Source organism: Diceros bicornis, chromosome 7, assembly GCF_020826845.1.
Source record: "Diceros bicornis minor isolate mBicDic1 chromosome 7, mDicBic1.mat.cur, whole genome shotgun sequence".
NCBI lineage: Eukaryota > Metazoa > Chordata > Mammalia > Perissodactyla > Rhinocerotidae > Diceros > Diceros bicornis.
Window position 1 is genome coordinate 58,378,549 of NC_080746.1, and position 15,918 is coordinate 58,394,466.

The following is a 15,918-nucleotide window of genomic DNA, read 5'->3' on the forward strand; positions in this document are numbered from 1 at the left end:
CCTAGGATACCAATTAGAGAAGTAATTGAAAAATGAAGGCAGCCACCCCTGTGACACATGGAGCCCAGCCGGATCTCCATCATCCTCACACACCAGTGGGACTCATGTGGCAGCCATGAGCCCCTCATCAGGGGACTGACCTCATCAACAGATAAAAGGAGCCCATAGACCAGAGCTGCCTCACCACCTCGAGGTCAGAAGGCTGCCTGCAGGCGCACACAGGAGCCAAGGAGAGCTCTTTTGAATACACAAGGCCCCGCCACTCTGGCCCGAACAGCACCAGGCTGCCCTTTTGGGTTTGGATACCAACATCCACCCTCAGCCACCACCTTAGAAGTGGCAACCCCGAACTTCTTTGCCAAGGCTGTGTCTGAGGTGGAGAAAGGGAAGACCCTCTCAGGTCCCAGAGACCCTGGGAGCTCTCAGGGGTTGAAGAGAGGAGTTGCCCACAGGAGAGACATGACCTGGGTGGAGACCTAAGAGAGCACCTTCTGCTGGAGTCCCATGTCCACTTGGGCCAGAAGCGCAGCTACCATCATAGTGTTTTCCCTCTGCCTCTTAACACAGCCCTTGCCCAGCAAGCTGCCTACTTCTCTCTGACCTCCTGCTTCTCACCAGCTTCTCAAGCCCACGAGATGTTGGGGGGAGAGATTTGGGGGGAGGAAGAGGAGGACATTGAAATGGAAAGAATTCATCCAGCCTGGGCTCAAATAGCAGGTCTGCCACTTACCAGCTGTGCAGCTCAGGCTTGTCACTTATGTTCCTTGAGGATCAGTTTCCTCACCTGTGTACCAGGGAGTCAAATCCAGGACAGTCTGACTATAAAGCACAGGTTCTTTCCCGTGTGTGCTCTTTCCAGCACTGAGTAAAACCTAGTTCCTGTCCTCAAGATGTTTACTGTCTAGGGCTGGGCACTGTGTTCTGTTAAGTCAGGCCCACAGTTATTTCGTCAACCTGGGACTGATCGTTAGTCCCAGCCCCAGGCTGGCCTCTTCCCCTGGTCCTACACTGACCTCTGCTGCACCACCCTCCTTGTCTCTCCTTGCTGTTGGCCCAGGGCAGGAGTAGATGATTCAGCTCCACACTTCCTGGGGCTGTCAGAATGTCTGCCCTGAGTGCTTCCTTCTACTCAAAGCTCCATTCTGTCACCTGAACTATGCCTTAGATCAGGAAGGCCCTGCACTTTGTCCTGTGTCTGTAGGTTGACCCTGCTATGGCTCCAGTGACCCCAGAAAAGACAGAGAGGCTGTTGGGGCTTGGCTGTGGGGTTGGTGCGTTATCTCCTCCGTTTGTAAGGCAGTAACTGCGCCTGCCTAGCTGAGAAGCCTGTGGTTGCGGAACACACTGATAATGGTCAGATATCGTTCAGCTACCAGCCCAGGTGAAGCATGAGGCACTCTCTGGGTCAGAACTGTGGTTGGCAAGCTGCAGCCAGTGCCTCAGGACCTCAAGACTGAAGCAGGCACAGGAGAAAGAAGCTAATCTAGAGGGTAGGCCAGGCCTCCCTGGGTCCTCTAGGCTAGTGTCAGATGTGTGCTAGGGACTGGCTAGGTGGAGCCTGGCACCCCAGGGGTACCATGAGGATGGGCAGCCAGAGAAGTGCCGCAGAATGAATTGATTTGATAAATGGCCATTTATTACCCTCACGAATTGGCTGAAACCAATTTCGGTCACATCAACCCCTGGTAAGTGCTGGGATATTGATTTGTGCAAAGTAATACAGTGAATTTATCAGTGTGATCCCCAGCTGCAGGGCTTCTAGCAAGGCTGGCGCACAGTTACCGCCTTACAAATGGAGGAGATAAAGCACCAGCCGCACAGCCCAGGCCCCATGGCCTCTCTGGTCTTCTAGGGTCACTGGAGCCAAAGCAAGGCCCTATGTACCGCAAGCCACAGGGCCTTGGCATTGAAAATTAGGCTCTCCTTCCAAAATCCAGAGCTGCTCTTGGTTATGGGAGGGGAAGGATGTCTACCCTGCTGGGCAGACCTCCTGGGAGTCAAGAGCCTCTATGCCCCACCCACCATCCTCCTCAGAAAGACAAGCAGCTGTCTGTTCAGCACATTCAAAGCTGGACTCCACCCCCTTCTTCCAACCTGCCCACCTCCTGTGTTCCTGTCTCAGTAAAGGCACCACCATTCACTGGGCTTCTAAATAGAAACTTAGATGTTTCCTTTGCCCCTCCCTCCCCCTCACCCCTTATAGCCCATCAAGTATCAAGTTCTATCATTCTACCTCTTAAATGGCCTCTCCTCTCTGTTCCTACTATTACTGCCCCAGCTCAGGACCTCAGGGTCTCCCATCTGAACCACATGGTGGTCTCCTCACTGGTCTCCCTGCCTCCTTTCCTTCCCCCATAATCTCTTCTCCTCCCCAGCTGGAGTGAGCTTTGTAAAATGTAAAAATTCACCTGTTTAAAATCCTTGAGTGGCCTCTGCTGCCCTAGGTTGGCATACGAGGCCCACCCCTGCTGCTGCCCCACCCTCCTCTGTTGCCCCCACTCTGCACTGCACACGCCAGCTGCTTCTGCTTCCCTGCTCATGCTGTGTTCATCTCCTGCCTGCAGTTGTTGATGCTGCCCTCTCCGCTTGGGATTCCTTTACTCCTGGCCCTTTCTCCACCCCTGCCCTGCCCATCTCCCACACTCTGGCTGGTGTTTACTTAGCCTAACTCAGTTCAGGAGCAAGAGACTGTAGACTCCTGAGGGTAGAGACCATGACTGAATCGTTTTTGTTTTCCCTATTCCTGGCACAGCACTCTGCTCAAAGTAGGTGCTTAGTGCAGTTTGTTGAATTAAATAGTTTGGTATGGTCCCTTGTGCATCTCTGTGATGTGCTCTGAGGAAAGAAGAGAAGCTGTAAGCCTGCCCCCTGGCAGCTCACAAGCATACTAGGAATGTGACTGTGGTAAAATAGTTAATTGCAGCACCCATACTACTTGACCTTTGACCCCTTGGGTGGACAGGCCATTCCTCAGACCTGCTTGAGAAGCCTCTTCTGGGCAGCAGGTCAGCTTGCACACCTGGAAGCTTCCCTGCGGCTCCCTCTGACCAAGGGCCTGTCCCCAGCTCCCATTGCACCTGGTCCCAGTGGACTCTGAAGCCCGTGACCTGCCTCGGGGGAGCTCTCCCACCTCGACTGCTCTTCCACACCAGGCTCTGGCCCAAACTCAGAAGCTCAGCATCAGTCCTGTGGCACACAGTGGGCACGCTGTCCTATCTTGTGCTTCACTTTCCTCTTTGACTAATGCAAAAATGTAATTTCCAAGCTCTGCACCTTTCTGGACCCTCCCTGGGAGTCCTGTTTCTGATCTGAGAAATACATCCAGGTCCTCCCTGAGTTGTGGAATGCGGTGATTAATTTAGAAACTGCTTGCGGTTCCACCTCCACACCTCACCCCTCTGCTGTCTCTCCTGTGCCCCTGCTGTTCTCGTTGCCTGGACTGTCCTGCCCCTCCACTGGCCTGCCGAGACCCTCAAGACCAGGGCCTTCTCCAGGAAGCCTTCCTTAGCCCTCCACCTGGATGCAGGACCCTTTCTCTGGGCTTCCCGTGGACACCTTTTATCACTGCACTTACCGTAGGGCATCTGTTTGTATGTCTTTCTCCCTCCAAAGGTCAGGAACTACCTCATTCAGCTCTGTTTCCCCAGGGTTAGGGGCACAGGTAAAAGGTTGTTGAACTCCAGTGAATGAAGTCTGAGCCCACCTTGACGTTCTGCCTCTCAACACAGATTCTCTTCTCAGCCTCTTTCTGGAAAGATACTGCTCTTCCCTCCGGTGATCCCTACCACAGCACGCATGCAAACACACACACACAGTGGAGGGGCTCAGCAGAAGCTAGTCTTTGCTTTTTTTTTTTTTTTTTTTGAGGAAGATCTGCCCTGAGCTAACATCTGCCAATCCTCCTCTTTTCGCTGAGGAAGACTGGCCCTGGGCTAATATCCATGCCCATCTTCCTCCACTTTAAATGGGATGCCACCACAGCATGGCTTGACCAGCAGTGTGTCGGTGCGCGCCCAGGATCTGAACCGGCGAACCCCGGGCCGCCGCAGCGGAGCGCACACACTTAACCGCTTGCGCCACCAGGCCGGCCCCTCTTTGCATTTTTAGTATGTTAACCACTTAGTAGCAATAGTTTGCCTTCAGAAAGACTAATCCTTAGAGACTAAGAAGAGAACTGCTCTCTCATCATCCTCCAAACCTGGGGCCCCAGTAGCCCCTCAGTCAGCAGGCACTTCGTGAGCGCTTGCTGTGCTCCTCAGACCTACAAGCTAGAGACAGGAAATTGCTAATAGACATTCGGGTGACTCTCGGCCATGAGTGTCCCTCTGACAGACTGGTTCCCCTAGGAGATGCCACAGGCATGGAACAAACATGTTCCAGGTAAGGTTTTAAAAATCTCCCACACTAGATCGCTTGAGTTCATCAGGAAGGATGAGTCAGCCTAGCCAGACCTCCCCAGGACCTTGAGCTGGACAGAGACAAAGGCCTGGGATGGGAGGAGGCAGCAGCTCTTTTCTCTCGCTTGGGTTTTGCACACGCTTGGTCTTTCTTTCTGAAATGTCCTGTCACACCTGGACTGCCTGGCAATCTCCCCCTCATCCTTCAGGCACACATGTCAGTCAGGCACAAATGGCTCTTTTCACGCTTCTCGCAGTGCTCCCATTCCATTTGGAACCAGTTTTCATAGCAACATTTACCTAAAAGACACAGACCTTATTTTAGGTTTCTCTATAGGTGCCCCAGCCCCTGGCACAGAGCTTGTTTGCTGAACAGACAGATAAGACACCTTGCAGAGGGGTTAAGAAGAGAACAGAAGCCTTATCCATCCAAGGGTAGTAGTAACTACTTGGAGCGCTAAGAGTCACTTGGGTCCAGGCCTCACTCTTCTCTCTAAAATAGGAGTTGAAGTATCTATTCTCTCTCCTTGTGATTCCAGAAAGACCAAGTGCTCATTCATTTAGTCAGCAAGCATTAAACCAGTGTTGAGCTATTCCCAAGGGTCCCTCAGGAAATAGAACTCTTAGCACCTGCTCCCGTGGAATACACAGTCAGATTGGGGCACACCCCCCTGCTGGATATGAGGACACAGGTGCATGAAACCCCTTACACTGCCCCTCTCTGAGCCTGAGTCTCCTCTGTAAAATGGAGATAATGCCTACTTCTCAGAGTTATTAGAAGGATGAAAGAAATATCTGTAAAGTACCAAAGCTAAAGCCTGCTGCCACTGCTGCCACTATGACTACCATTATTTTTATTCTTATTATTATTCCACTCTTTGCAACTTACAAAATGTTAACTCACTTAATCTTCATGTGGGGCTGCCTCAGCATGTATGATTCCCATTTTGTAGATGAAGAAACCGAGGCTCTAAAGGAATAGGTGTTTTACTCAGTATCAGTCAACTGGTAAGTGGCAGAGCCAGGACTCTAAACTAGATCCTGTAACTTCTACCCTCTCCAGCACACCACCCTGTAGGTGAACACGGACCAGAGAATACAGCCTGGGAGTTAATGGGGTAGATGTGGGGTGGTGGAGTTAATCAAAAAAGTTGTCGCAGGTGATTTTTAGGGTGGTCCGTGTGGTAGACGTGGCCAGGAGAAGGCGTTCTGGTAAGGGGAGGAACACGGCAAGGAGACGCTGGCGCTGGCCCAGCACATGGAGAGGCAGCAGAGCCTGATTGGAGCCCGCAGGGATGGGGCTGACCAGGGAAGGGGCTGAGCTGTCTGCTCAGGTGCCGCTGACACCATCTTGAGCCCAGAGAGCAGAGGTCAGGAGAGGAGCAGGGGCCAGGGGCTCCTGAGGCCATATGTTGAATGGCTGAGTGAGCCAGACTGGAAGACTACAGAGGGACAGTTTTCCAGGTGAAGCAAGGGTATGGTGCTGTGGTGGTGGGCAGCCGACTCCTTTCTTCAAACTCCTGAAGCACCAGTTGAGGCTCAAGAGCCAGCCAGAGCTAAGGGTAAAAGCCCAGGGTCTTCATTTATTTACCTGTGTAACCTTGAGCAGGTTACCTCGCTTCTTTGTACATATGTCATCTATAAAATGGGAATCAAGTTCCCTGCCCTGCTTGCCTCATAGGTTCATGAGGCTCAAATGAAGTTATGTCTACCGAAGGTCTTTAGAGGCTGTGAAGTGCTAGCAGATTAGGGTGCTGCATTTGCTGGTCCACGGCGAGAGCACTCGGACCTATGGCCACATCCCCCATGGGCCCATCTGGGTCTCTGGCTGTCCCAGTCTGTGCCTTGGCCTGACAAGACCATCAGGGCTCCCAGCGTTGGTCCTCAACCACTCTGCCAACCACACACCCTGGGGACCGCCTTCCCCAGTCCTTCTAGCTGCTTCCATTTTTCATTCTGTCGGACTCCATCTGTTTTGCCGTTTTTCTCTTCAGATATTATTAGAAATATCCAGAGTTGTAATTGTTTAATGGTTGGCATTTCGCCTCTTTCACAGGGGGCCCAGATCAAGCCCACCCCAGACTCATGCCCTGGGTCTGGCAGAATTGACCAGGGACAGCTGTGCAGTGGAGTCTGCCTGGCATTATAAAGAGCTCTTTCCCAGGTGCATTATTAGAAAAGAACAGGGAAAAGATGGCCCCAGGCATAATCCAATTCCACATTCTCCACGGGGTTTTTGAACCACATAGCCCTGCGTTGTGCAGCTCTCAGTGGGCTGGGAAGCTTCCCTGAAAAGGAAGTCAAGATCAGAACCTCAGGTACATGACACCTGGCAAACCTCGTTCCTCCCAGGCCACCTGTCTGAGTGGTGCCTGGGCGCTTCTGCCTCCCCAGATACCCCGTGAACCCTGAACTCAGTTCATGCTCAGCTGCTTTCCAACCTAGATTCTCAATTCAGCCAACTTTTGGAAGAATGTGACTCCTTTCAGGTGACCACTCTCTCCTCCCAGCCCCAACACGCATCCTCACACAGCCACACATAGTGTTCACAAAAGTGTAGCCTTTGCCATTTTATAATTGGTAGCCTCCCCAAATATCCACACCCTTGGGTTCTTGTTTCTGTCTGGACACTGGGGATTCCCTCCCAGCCAGGCTTGGAATTCTCTCTCTTTATCCCCAGTGTTCAGGATCCCATGATGCCTCTGGGTTCCCCTTAGAGCCAGGCCTTCCAGAGGACTGGGCCGGTTAGTTTAGAGAAGATCTGGAACATAGCCCTGGGGAGAGTTTGGACTGAGTGTTTTCTCAGGCCCCTTTCAAGATTCTCAGGGAGCATCTCTGGGCAGGCAGTGGCTAGTCTGATGTCCAGGAGGTTGCACAGTTTCCATCTGTATCTGCTGAGGCCAGAACTAGAGAGAAAGTAGGTGGCAGCATTAGAGATTGAGGTGAGAAACCACAGTGTGGATCTGAACTCCTAAAACAGCTATTTGAGACCTTGGTAATCTGATCCCACCCCCCCGCTGCTCATGTTTGTTCCTGTCTCTCCACCTCTGTCATGCTGGCCGCCTTTGCCTCGCCAAATCCTGCCCAGCCTCCGTGATCTGTCATCAGTCCCAGTCCTTCCAAAAAGCCTTCCCTGACCTCTGCAGCCACTTCTTTGAAACCCAACCACACAGATTGTACCACACGGTATAGCATTTAGGGTCGTAGCACCTCAAGACTGGCAGGCACATCCCTGAGACAGTCAACTCTTTCTCAACTGACTTGGTTTCCAGACCCTGTTTTCTGACATATGTCCCTTTGCTTATCTCCCTGACACTCTGGGGACCAGACCAGACCTGCTGTTCCATCTGCAGACTGACCTTGACATTGCACAGTGCTCTGTCCCCTTCCTGCTTCTGACTGCCATGTTTCCGGTAATGCAGCCAAGATTGATACTCACTTTTTTCAGCAGCCATATGTGACAACAAAAGGAGATAAGTTTAGAGAGAGAAGCGACTCTCCTGTCTACTAGTTGTGTGACTTGGGCAGGTCTCTATCTCTTGCCTTGGATTCCTGCTCAGTATAGTGGAGTTGAGAAGAATACTTTCCTCACAGGGTGTTTGTATGGGTCTTGAGTAATTAGAATGTTGGTGATTTTTCCAGTTGTGCCTAGCATATAACGTATTTTCAGTAAATGGTTCTTTTGGATGGTTCTGCCTTGTTCCACCCCCTGCTCTTATACCTGAGTGATGCTTCTGAGCCTGATTCTCCCACTCTGTAGTTAGGCACTTAATTTCCTCACCTTGAATGCACAGCCCTTGATTGTATACTTCCTCCTGAAGAGAAGAGGTCAGCTCTCACCCTACAGAGCTGAGCCCCCAGTGAACATGGTACAGATCTGTCCCACTCCCCCCACCCAGCCCCCCACTGGAGGCCATGGTTAGTGGAGATGCTAACCAAATGGCTCACCCTTCTGTGCCCTCTGTGTCCACACTACCCTTGATTGGCTTCCAGAAAGTGCATTTGTTTGTATTTCCAGACAGTGGACCAGATCTTGGTTTCCCCAAATGGGAAAGAATCCAGAGCTCACACCCCAGGTCCCCAGGGGCCTGCCATGGGCTCTGCCTCTCCCATTTGCATAGGAGGCATGCTCAGTCTCCCACCAGTGACGAGTGGATGGGTAATCAGCCAAGAGCTAAAGTTCCTCTCGAATTCTCCTTCATCAACCCCCCACCCCCTTCACCTCCATTCACCATCCACCCGCCTTTCAGTTTCCCTGGCAACGCTGAGTGCTCATCCTGGAAAACTTTATCCGAAATCTGCTCTGGGCAGCTTTCCAAATCCATGCTAACCTGATTAGGTGTCTCTAGGGGCCTTGCCAGCTAATCAGATTAGGCAGCACTAATGGTAGTGAGGACTTTGAGTGGGCGCAGAGCAGTAAAACATATTGTATACTTAGTGATAATTATCCTGCCTTTTGTGTCATTGATTTATCTGCCTCCCTCCCGGTCCTCCCGTCCTGTGTATTTGGCCATAGCGATCCGGAGGAAGGAGAACGGCTGGTACGATGAAGAACACCCTCTGGTCTTCCTCTTCTTGGGATCATCTGGAATAGGTAATGGCAGCAGATCAGCCAGTGGGGAAGGAGAGCCAGGGGAGCACCTGGCCAAGCCCGACAACCCCAGCTGCTGTGGGCCAGGGTCAGGCAACCCACCTCTAGTTCAACTCCAACTCCCAAAACAACTGCCTCCAAATTACAGAGCCAGCAAGAAGATCATCAGACACATTAGGAACAGCTGGAATTATGGCCCTCCCTCTGGAAGCTGCGGCACAGGGCCTAATTCACCTGGAGGGCCAGGCCCTTTGGGGCCTATTAGCTTTCTCCAGCCATTCTGCAACCCCCAAGGCTCCCCTTTGGGAACGATTGAACCACCTCCACTGCCCAGCGCACCAACCTTATTCAGTACACCCTGGGGCATAACCCTCTAGGAAGCTAAGGAAAGCCCCTGATGGCCAGCACAGTGCTAGGTGCATAGCAAAATTGGCTACAGTAAAATGGGTTGGGTATTTTTCTAACCGCTTGGGCTGGATTATCTGAGGCATTCTCACCCCCTCACTCTCCACCCTCACAGACTCCCCCACCTCCACCCCCACCTCCCACCATTGTCTTGATGGGGAATTTCTTGCATGTGTTGCCTTCTCTTCCCCTATCAGCATCTTCTTGGGCCTAGCTCTCCCTCAGATGGAGGGTCCCAAAAGGTTACCACCACCTCACCATGATACTATAGAACTTGACTTCCTATACTAGACAGTGACTTCAGGGGCTTGACCATCATACCAAATGGCACTTCAGAGCCACAACTTTGGTACTGTCGTTCCTTCTTTATGTTACAAAGAAAGAATGTGAAGCCGAGGACAGGTGCTCTTCCTCCCCTCCCTGCCTCTATTTGGCCTGTGGCTCCAGGGCCTGGCTCGATGGCAAGACCGTGGGTGTCTAGAGAGACGCAGTGCAGTGAGCCAGGAAGTTGGGGTGCTCCTCGGAGAGGCAGGGTTTCTGCTGGGCTTCAAAGAACAAGCTGGCTCTGCATTATGAGTCAACCTCCTATTCTTAGGATGCTGCTGCAGAGAAAAAGCCTCAGTCTCTATCCACAGAAAAATCAGGACGCAATGTGGACTTTGATTCTGGTCCCTCAGAGACTTTGAGAGAGTCACCAACTCTCTCTGAGCCCCAACATTCCCATCCATAAAATATATTATTTCTAGTGTCCATGCATTTCTAATATTCTTTCATTCCAGAAGATAGTTATCTGGACCTAACCCAACACCTCTCCCTTCCTTTCTCCTAGGAAAAACAGAGCTGGCCAAGCAGACAGCCAAATATATGCACAAAGACGCCAAAAAGGTAAGGGCTGGGGCCTAGGCCTGATCTGCAGGCCATGGAGACCTTGCCATTCCTGCTAGCCCAAAAAATCCTAGGCTCCTTGAATTCAGCAATAGCCAGTGAAAAAGATGCGCCCTGGCCCGGGAAGCAGGCCTCAGCTTTGGGCTCAATTGGGCCACCAATTGCTCCAGGAATTTGGGCATGTTATGCAACCTCTTTGTGCCTCAGTTTCTCCATCTATGAAATAGAAAGAAGAATCCTTGCCCTGCCTGACTCTTGGGGCACTTGGGAGAACCCAGGGAGATTCATCCATACAACATTTTCAAGCACCTACTCTGTGCCAGGTATTATACTAGATGCTGGTAATACAGTGTTTATTCAGACACTCTCCCTGCCCTGAGGAATTCAGTCTGGAGAGGGAAACAGCTTTAGAAACATACCATTACTATCCGGTGCCATCAAGGCCATGCTAGAAGGAGTCTTGGAGTCTTGGGGCCTGTAGGAGAAAACAAATCGTAATGAGAGGAAGCCTTGTTGCTCTCTCCATCCTACATGAGCCTTTAAACGTGGTTTCTTATGCCTTAAGCTGTAGGGTGGGCACAGTCCCCTTTCCCCCATGATCAGAGCCCTGAATTCTATGTAGGAGAGCACTGTCCTCATCCCCTGTTTGTCCAGACTCTGGCTTTCCAAGGCCTGTTCAGTTTGACTTTCTAGGCTGACAGGAAATGCTTTCATGCAGAGAGAAATGTTAGAGAGAGCAGTCCTTGGAGACTGCAGAAACATTTCAGCTAAAGCCAAATATTCTTCTCTCTACCAGCCTTCCCGGTGTGGGGGCTGAGCTCCCACTGCCCACCATGGGAGATTGCCCGCGACCCCAGATGCCCTTGCCTATTTATGGAAAGCCTCCCTAGCTGAGGAAATGAGGAGTTGCTCAAGCTTCTGCCAGCCAAGTGACCCCAGCAGCAGAGTGCTGGACACCTCCTGTCCTGCTTCTGGCCTAGCTGTCCCCTTGCCACCTCCCTGAGAGCCTGACAGCCACAGAAACAAGGTAGCTTGAGGCTGTGTCCTCCTGAGCCGCATCCATGGCCTGCTTCTGCCTAATAACTGGCCAAAGGCTCCTAAGCCTCCCTGGGTCTGCCAGTAGCTGTGCTCTGCCTCAACCAAACCCAGAGCAGAGCCAAGCAGGCAGGCAAGAAGCAGCACATGGCATGCTAATATGCTCCAACTGAAATAGCATTTTTAAGACAATTCATCAGGTTGGCAGCGATTGAAACAATTAGCACTCTGGAAAGGGCCATAAACTAGCAAGACTATTAGGGAAGATGCAGTTACAGGCAGGAACCACCTGATTAGGAATGAAGAATTCTGAGTGGTTTAATTTTAATACTGTCAGAAAGGTTAATATTTAATTACAAATTATAATCTCCTTATCCAAGCTGTCTTAATATGTCTTCATACACAGTGGAAGGAGAAAGAAAGGCTCTGCTGACGTGCTGGTGTAGAAAGGAGAATGGCTTGTTAAAAGACTGATAATGCAAGTCATTTCTCAGTTGGAGCATCTGAACGAGAGGCAGATTCACACCAGTGCAGGGTGTCCTGAAAGCATAATGGTGGCGTCCTTCGACACATGCCTTACCTAGGAGAAGGAAGGAACACCATCACCCCTTGGAAGCAGAGAGCTGGGTGCTCAGAGCTCTGGAGCCAGCCACTCTTTGGCGCAGGTTCCAGTTCTACTTACTACTAGGCAGAAACTAAGCAGAAAGTCTAGGCAGATGACTTTATCCCTCCAAGTTGCAGCTCTCTTGCCTCAGGGAAGCTATTCAACCTGTGTCTGAGGTGGTGGTGAGCATCAGGTGAGATCATCTGAACCATAGCTGGCTCAGGCTCTAGCACACAGTAAAGTGCCTGATCGATCCTTTGTCTCGTATGTATTCATCACCTCGTACTTTCCACAGCAGAACCCCTGTCTTGATTCTGTGAAGAAGATAGCATAGGTGCTAAATTAGACCCACTTTTCAGATGAGAAAACTGAGAACCTACAACATTAAGGGGACTGTCCAAGGTCACTTGTTAGGGGAAGAAGTAAAATCAGAATCCAGTCTCTCAACACCATTGTTCTCAGCTGCAATAGGAGGCTAGGTTGTGAACTTGTTAGTTTGTCCCCGTGTCACATAGGGAGATGAGAGGCATGAGAAGCCCAATAGCACCATCCGTGTATTTTATTTTTAAATCATAGGTAGTGCATCTATAGAACTCTACCTGTACCAGCCCTGTGGGCCAACTCGTTACAGAATCTGTGTTTAGCATAGACATTTTCTGACCACGTGACAGGCGTGTTTGAGACCTGCCTTCAAAATCTGACAGTCCTGGACGTAAGCTGTCTAACCAGTGTACCTGACGCCTCTGAGACCCAGGGAGTGGTGTAAGGGAAGTGTCGTGTACAGGGCCCAGTGAAAGTAGAGCTGCCTCAATGAAATGAGTGCTGGCCTGCGTGTTGGTGACTTGAATTCGAGTTCTTGCTGTCTGATCCTTATTCTCCTCATTTGTAAAGAGTCACTGATCTCTCCAAACCAGGCTGCCTCACAAAGCATTGTTTGCACATTTTTATAATTTCTTTGTCAGATCTGTGAGCTTATATTTTCCTCTCATTAGTTCCTACTATTTCTCCCAAATTGAGCAGCTTTCTTAACTTCCATTGTTAAGGTTAATAATCCTTGAGAAAGAACCTTCATGGTGTTGTGTGATCTCATCCTGGAGTAGGGTCGTGGAGCCCTAATGACTTGCGGTTATAGTGGCAGTGTGTTGAAGGGGTCAAAGCAAGGGTCTGAGGCCACCTGCCTGGGTTCATATCCAGCTCTAAACTACCCTGTGGAGTTGGCTGTTTACATCAGTTTTCTCCTCTGTAAAATGGCTTCATTAATGAACCTGTCTCATTGGGTTGTTATGAAGAGTAAATGAGGTAATGATGTAAAATGCTAAGCACCATTCTTGGCACGTGGTGAGCAATCATACATGTTGGATATTACCATCATTGTTGCCCTGCTTCTAAATAACCCTGAGCTAAGATCATGTGAAACCACAATTATTCCAGCCAAGAAAATCAAGCCCTGAGACTTGTTCAAAGTTACTTAGCAAATCAGTAGAACAACTAGAGCCCAGGTCACTTGATGTAAGTAAGTGCTGGAGTCTATACTCCCCGTATCCTGGGACCTTGATTGATATCTGGGCACAAAGCTCAGAACCCTTAGATGAAGACTGCCAAGAGCCCAGCTGATTGACAGAGTAGGAAATAGGAGGCAGTAGAACCTAGTGGCTTGGAGCCAGGTGGCCCAGCTTGGGTGACCTTGGGCAAGTTACTTTAATCTGTGACTCAGTTTTCTCATCTGTAAGGTGGAGATGATAATAGTACTTGCCTCATAGACTTGTACATGTTCTAAGCCCTTTGTAGCTTGCTTAGAACATTGCCAGGCACAGAGAAAGCACCCAGTGACCGTTGGCTGTTATCATCAGATACCCATCTCGTGGCTTCCGCCCTTTTGCTCTCTCTGGGCAGCACTCCCAGCTTCCCCAGGTCCATCCTCCCACCCTTCCTGAAGCCTGTTTCTCTTGGCTGAGCTGCCTGGGGCCCTTTGGCAGTGCTTGCTGGCTCATGCAGCATGTGCTCTGTTAGCAGTGATCACCCCCATGTGGCCTTAATAATTTCCCCAAGACCTTTCCCACCTCTTGGGTTAGGTCCTCTCCTCAGGCCCCCAGTGAGGCAGAGAGAGGAACCAATAGCCTGTGTTACACAGGAAGAAATGACAGCTCGAAAAGGGGAGACAGCATGCCCAAGGCCACACAGACAGTGGCAGAACTGGGCCTGGAAGCTGAGCCCCCTGACTGCCAGCCCAGGGTTCTTTCTGCCGCCTGTACCTCAGGTGCAGGGGGACGAAACAGAGAAAACAAGAAGTATGTCACTGAGTGAATTTCTGAGCAGCAGCTGAGCTAGAATGTGCCCTGGATTTCAGACTTAGCTACCTCCCTCTCAGTCTTGTTGCCCCGTTGCCCCACCCCTCAGAAGTGTGTTCAGTGAGTGTGCTCACTTAGATGGAAGCGTGTGCCAGTAGGAGAAGAGCCTGGGGAGATTGTGGGGAACCCTGGTCCTGTTGGAGAGACAGGGCACCTGTGAATGCCCTTATAATCCCCTAAATCCCTAAATTCTTCATGAAAGGAGTGGGCACTCTGCCTGTGTTAACTCACACACCCCACACGACAAAGTATCCTCTTCCCGGGGCTGATCGTGGTCGGCCTCACCCCACGGGGCCACTTCCCTGGAAATCACCGCTGGGCTCAGTGGTGGAGAGAGAAGGGCTGCAAGCTACATTATGGATGGCTTTTAGATGAAATGAAGACATGTGAATAAATAGATTTATTAGTTTAAAAGAGAAGTAAACTAAAATAAAGGGACATGTGCCCCACAGACTCGCAAAGTTGAGGGCACCACGCAGCTGTCTGGGTGTTTGTTGCTCCCCTCCATCTCATCACTGTCCATGCTGATTGTGACTGACTTTGTCCATGTCTGCCTGCCCCACTTGATGGGTGCTCCTCAAGGGCAGAGACCAAGACTGGTCCACCGTTGTAGCTCCAGTGCCTAGCACACACAGGATGCCCTCGGGAAATGTAGGGTGGGTGGGTGGGTGGATGATGTGGTAATCAGATCAGTAGAAGCCTGCCTGAAAAAAGAAACATTCTGAGCCAGACTTAGAAGGGCAGGGACATGGGGCCGGCCCCATGGCTTTGAAATGCACGCACTCTGCTACTGGCGGCCCCAGGTTCGGATCCCAGGCGTGCACTGACGTACCGCTTCTCTGGCCATGCTGAGGCTGCGTCCCACATACAGCAACTAGAAGGATGTGCAACTATGACATGCAGCTATCTACTGGGGCTTTGGGGAAAAAAAGGAGGAGGATTGGCAATAGATATTAGCTCAGAGCCGGTCTTCCTCAGCAAAAAAAAAAGGAGGATTGGCATGGATGTTAGCTCAGGGCTGATTTTCCTCACAGAAAAAAAAAAAAAAGGAGGGCAGGGACATGATGTGGGTTTATTAAGGTAGCAAATGAGGGAATCGTATGGGGGATGAATACACAGAAGAGGAGGCAAGAGCTAGAAAAAAATATGTCATGAGAATGGGATAGAAGACCTTGGGTTGGTGTGGTGTGAAAGCCTGGGGGATATTTGAGACACTCTCCTCATTAACCCTTCCGTCTGCTTTTCTGCCTCCCGATGGACTCCTGCTTGTTTCCACACAGGGCTTCATCAGGCTGGACATGTCTGAGTTCCAGGAGCGGCATGAGGTGAGTGAGAGTCCTTGGTGAAGCATGGTTTGGAGGGCCTGTCAACGTGACTCTGCCTGGGTATTTTGATGTGACTTGTCATTTGGGCCTGAGATAATTCCAGCAGCCTTGGGATTTGTCCTTTGGGGGTATATGTGTGCAGCATGGTCACTGATCTATTTTGTGTAGGATTTGCTCTGAGGAATAAACATAGAGAAGATCTAACTGCTCTCCCATCATGGCAGGATTCCTGCCACTCCAGGAGACAGCCCAACTGTCCTTGTTGAGACAGGCAGTCTTAACAGTGTATAAAGCCATCCTCCTGTGCATGCCCCATATTGGAAACTAA

The 15,918-nt window shown here is 50.7% G+C and overlaps 1 protein-coding gene across 4 annotated transcripts in view; it reads left to right on the top strand.

Annotated features, from left to right (window-relative positions):
* CLPB (ClpB family mitochondrial disaggregase) overlaps positions 1 to 15,918 on the top strand; it is a 139,916-nt gene that overhangs the window by 108,760 nt on the left and 15,238 nt on the right. For 3 of the 4 annotated variants that reach the window (XM_058545689.1, XM_058545686.1, XM_058545687.1), the window contains 3 exons: positions 8,914 to 8,991; positions 10,223 to 10,278; positions 15,546 to 15,590. In XM_058545689.1, coding sequence (XP_058401672.1) covers positions 8,914 to 8,991; positions 10,223 to 10,278; positions 15,546 to 15,590 — 179 coding nt within the window. The remainder of the gene's footprint in view (positions 1 to 8,913; positions 8,992 to 10,222; positions 10,279 to 15,545; positions 15,591 to 15,918) is intronic. The other variant, XM_058545688.1, reaches the window with a different exon arrangement.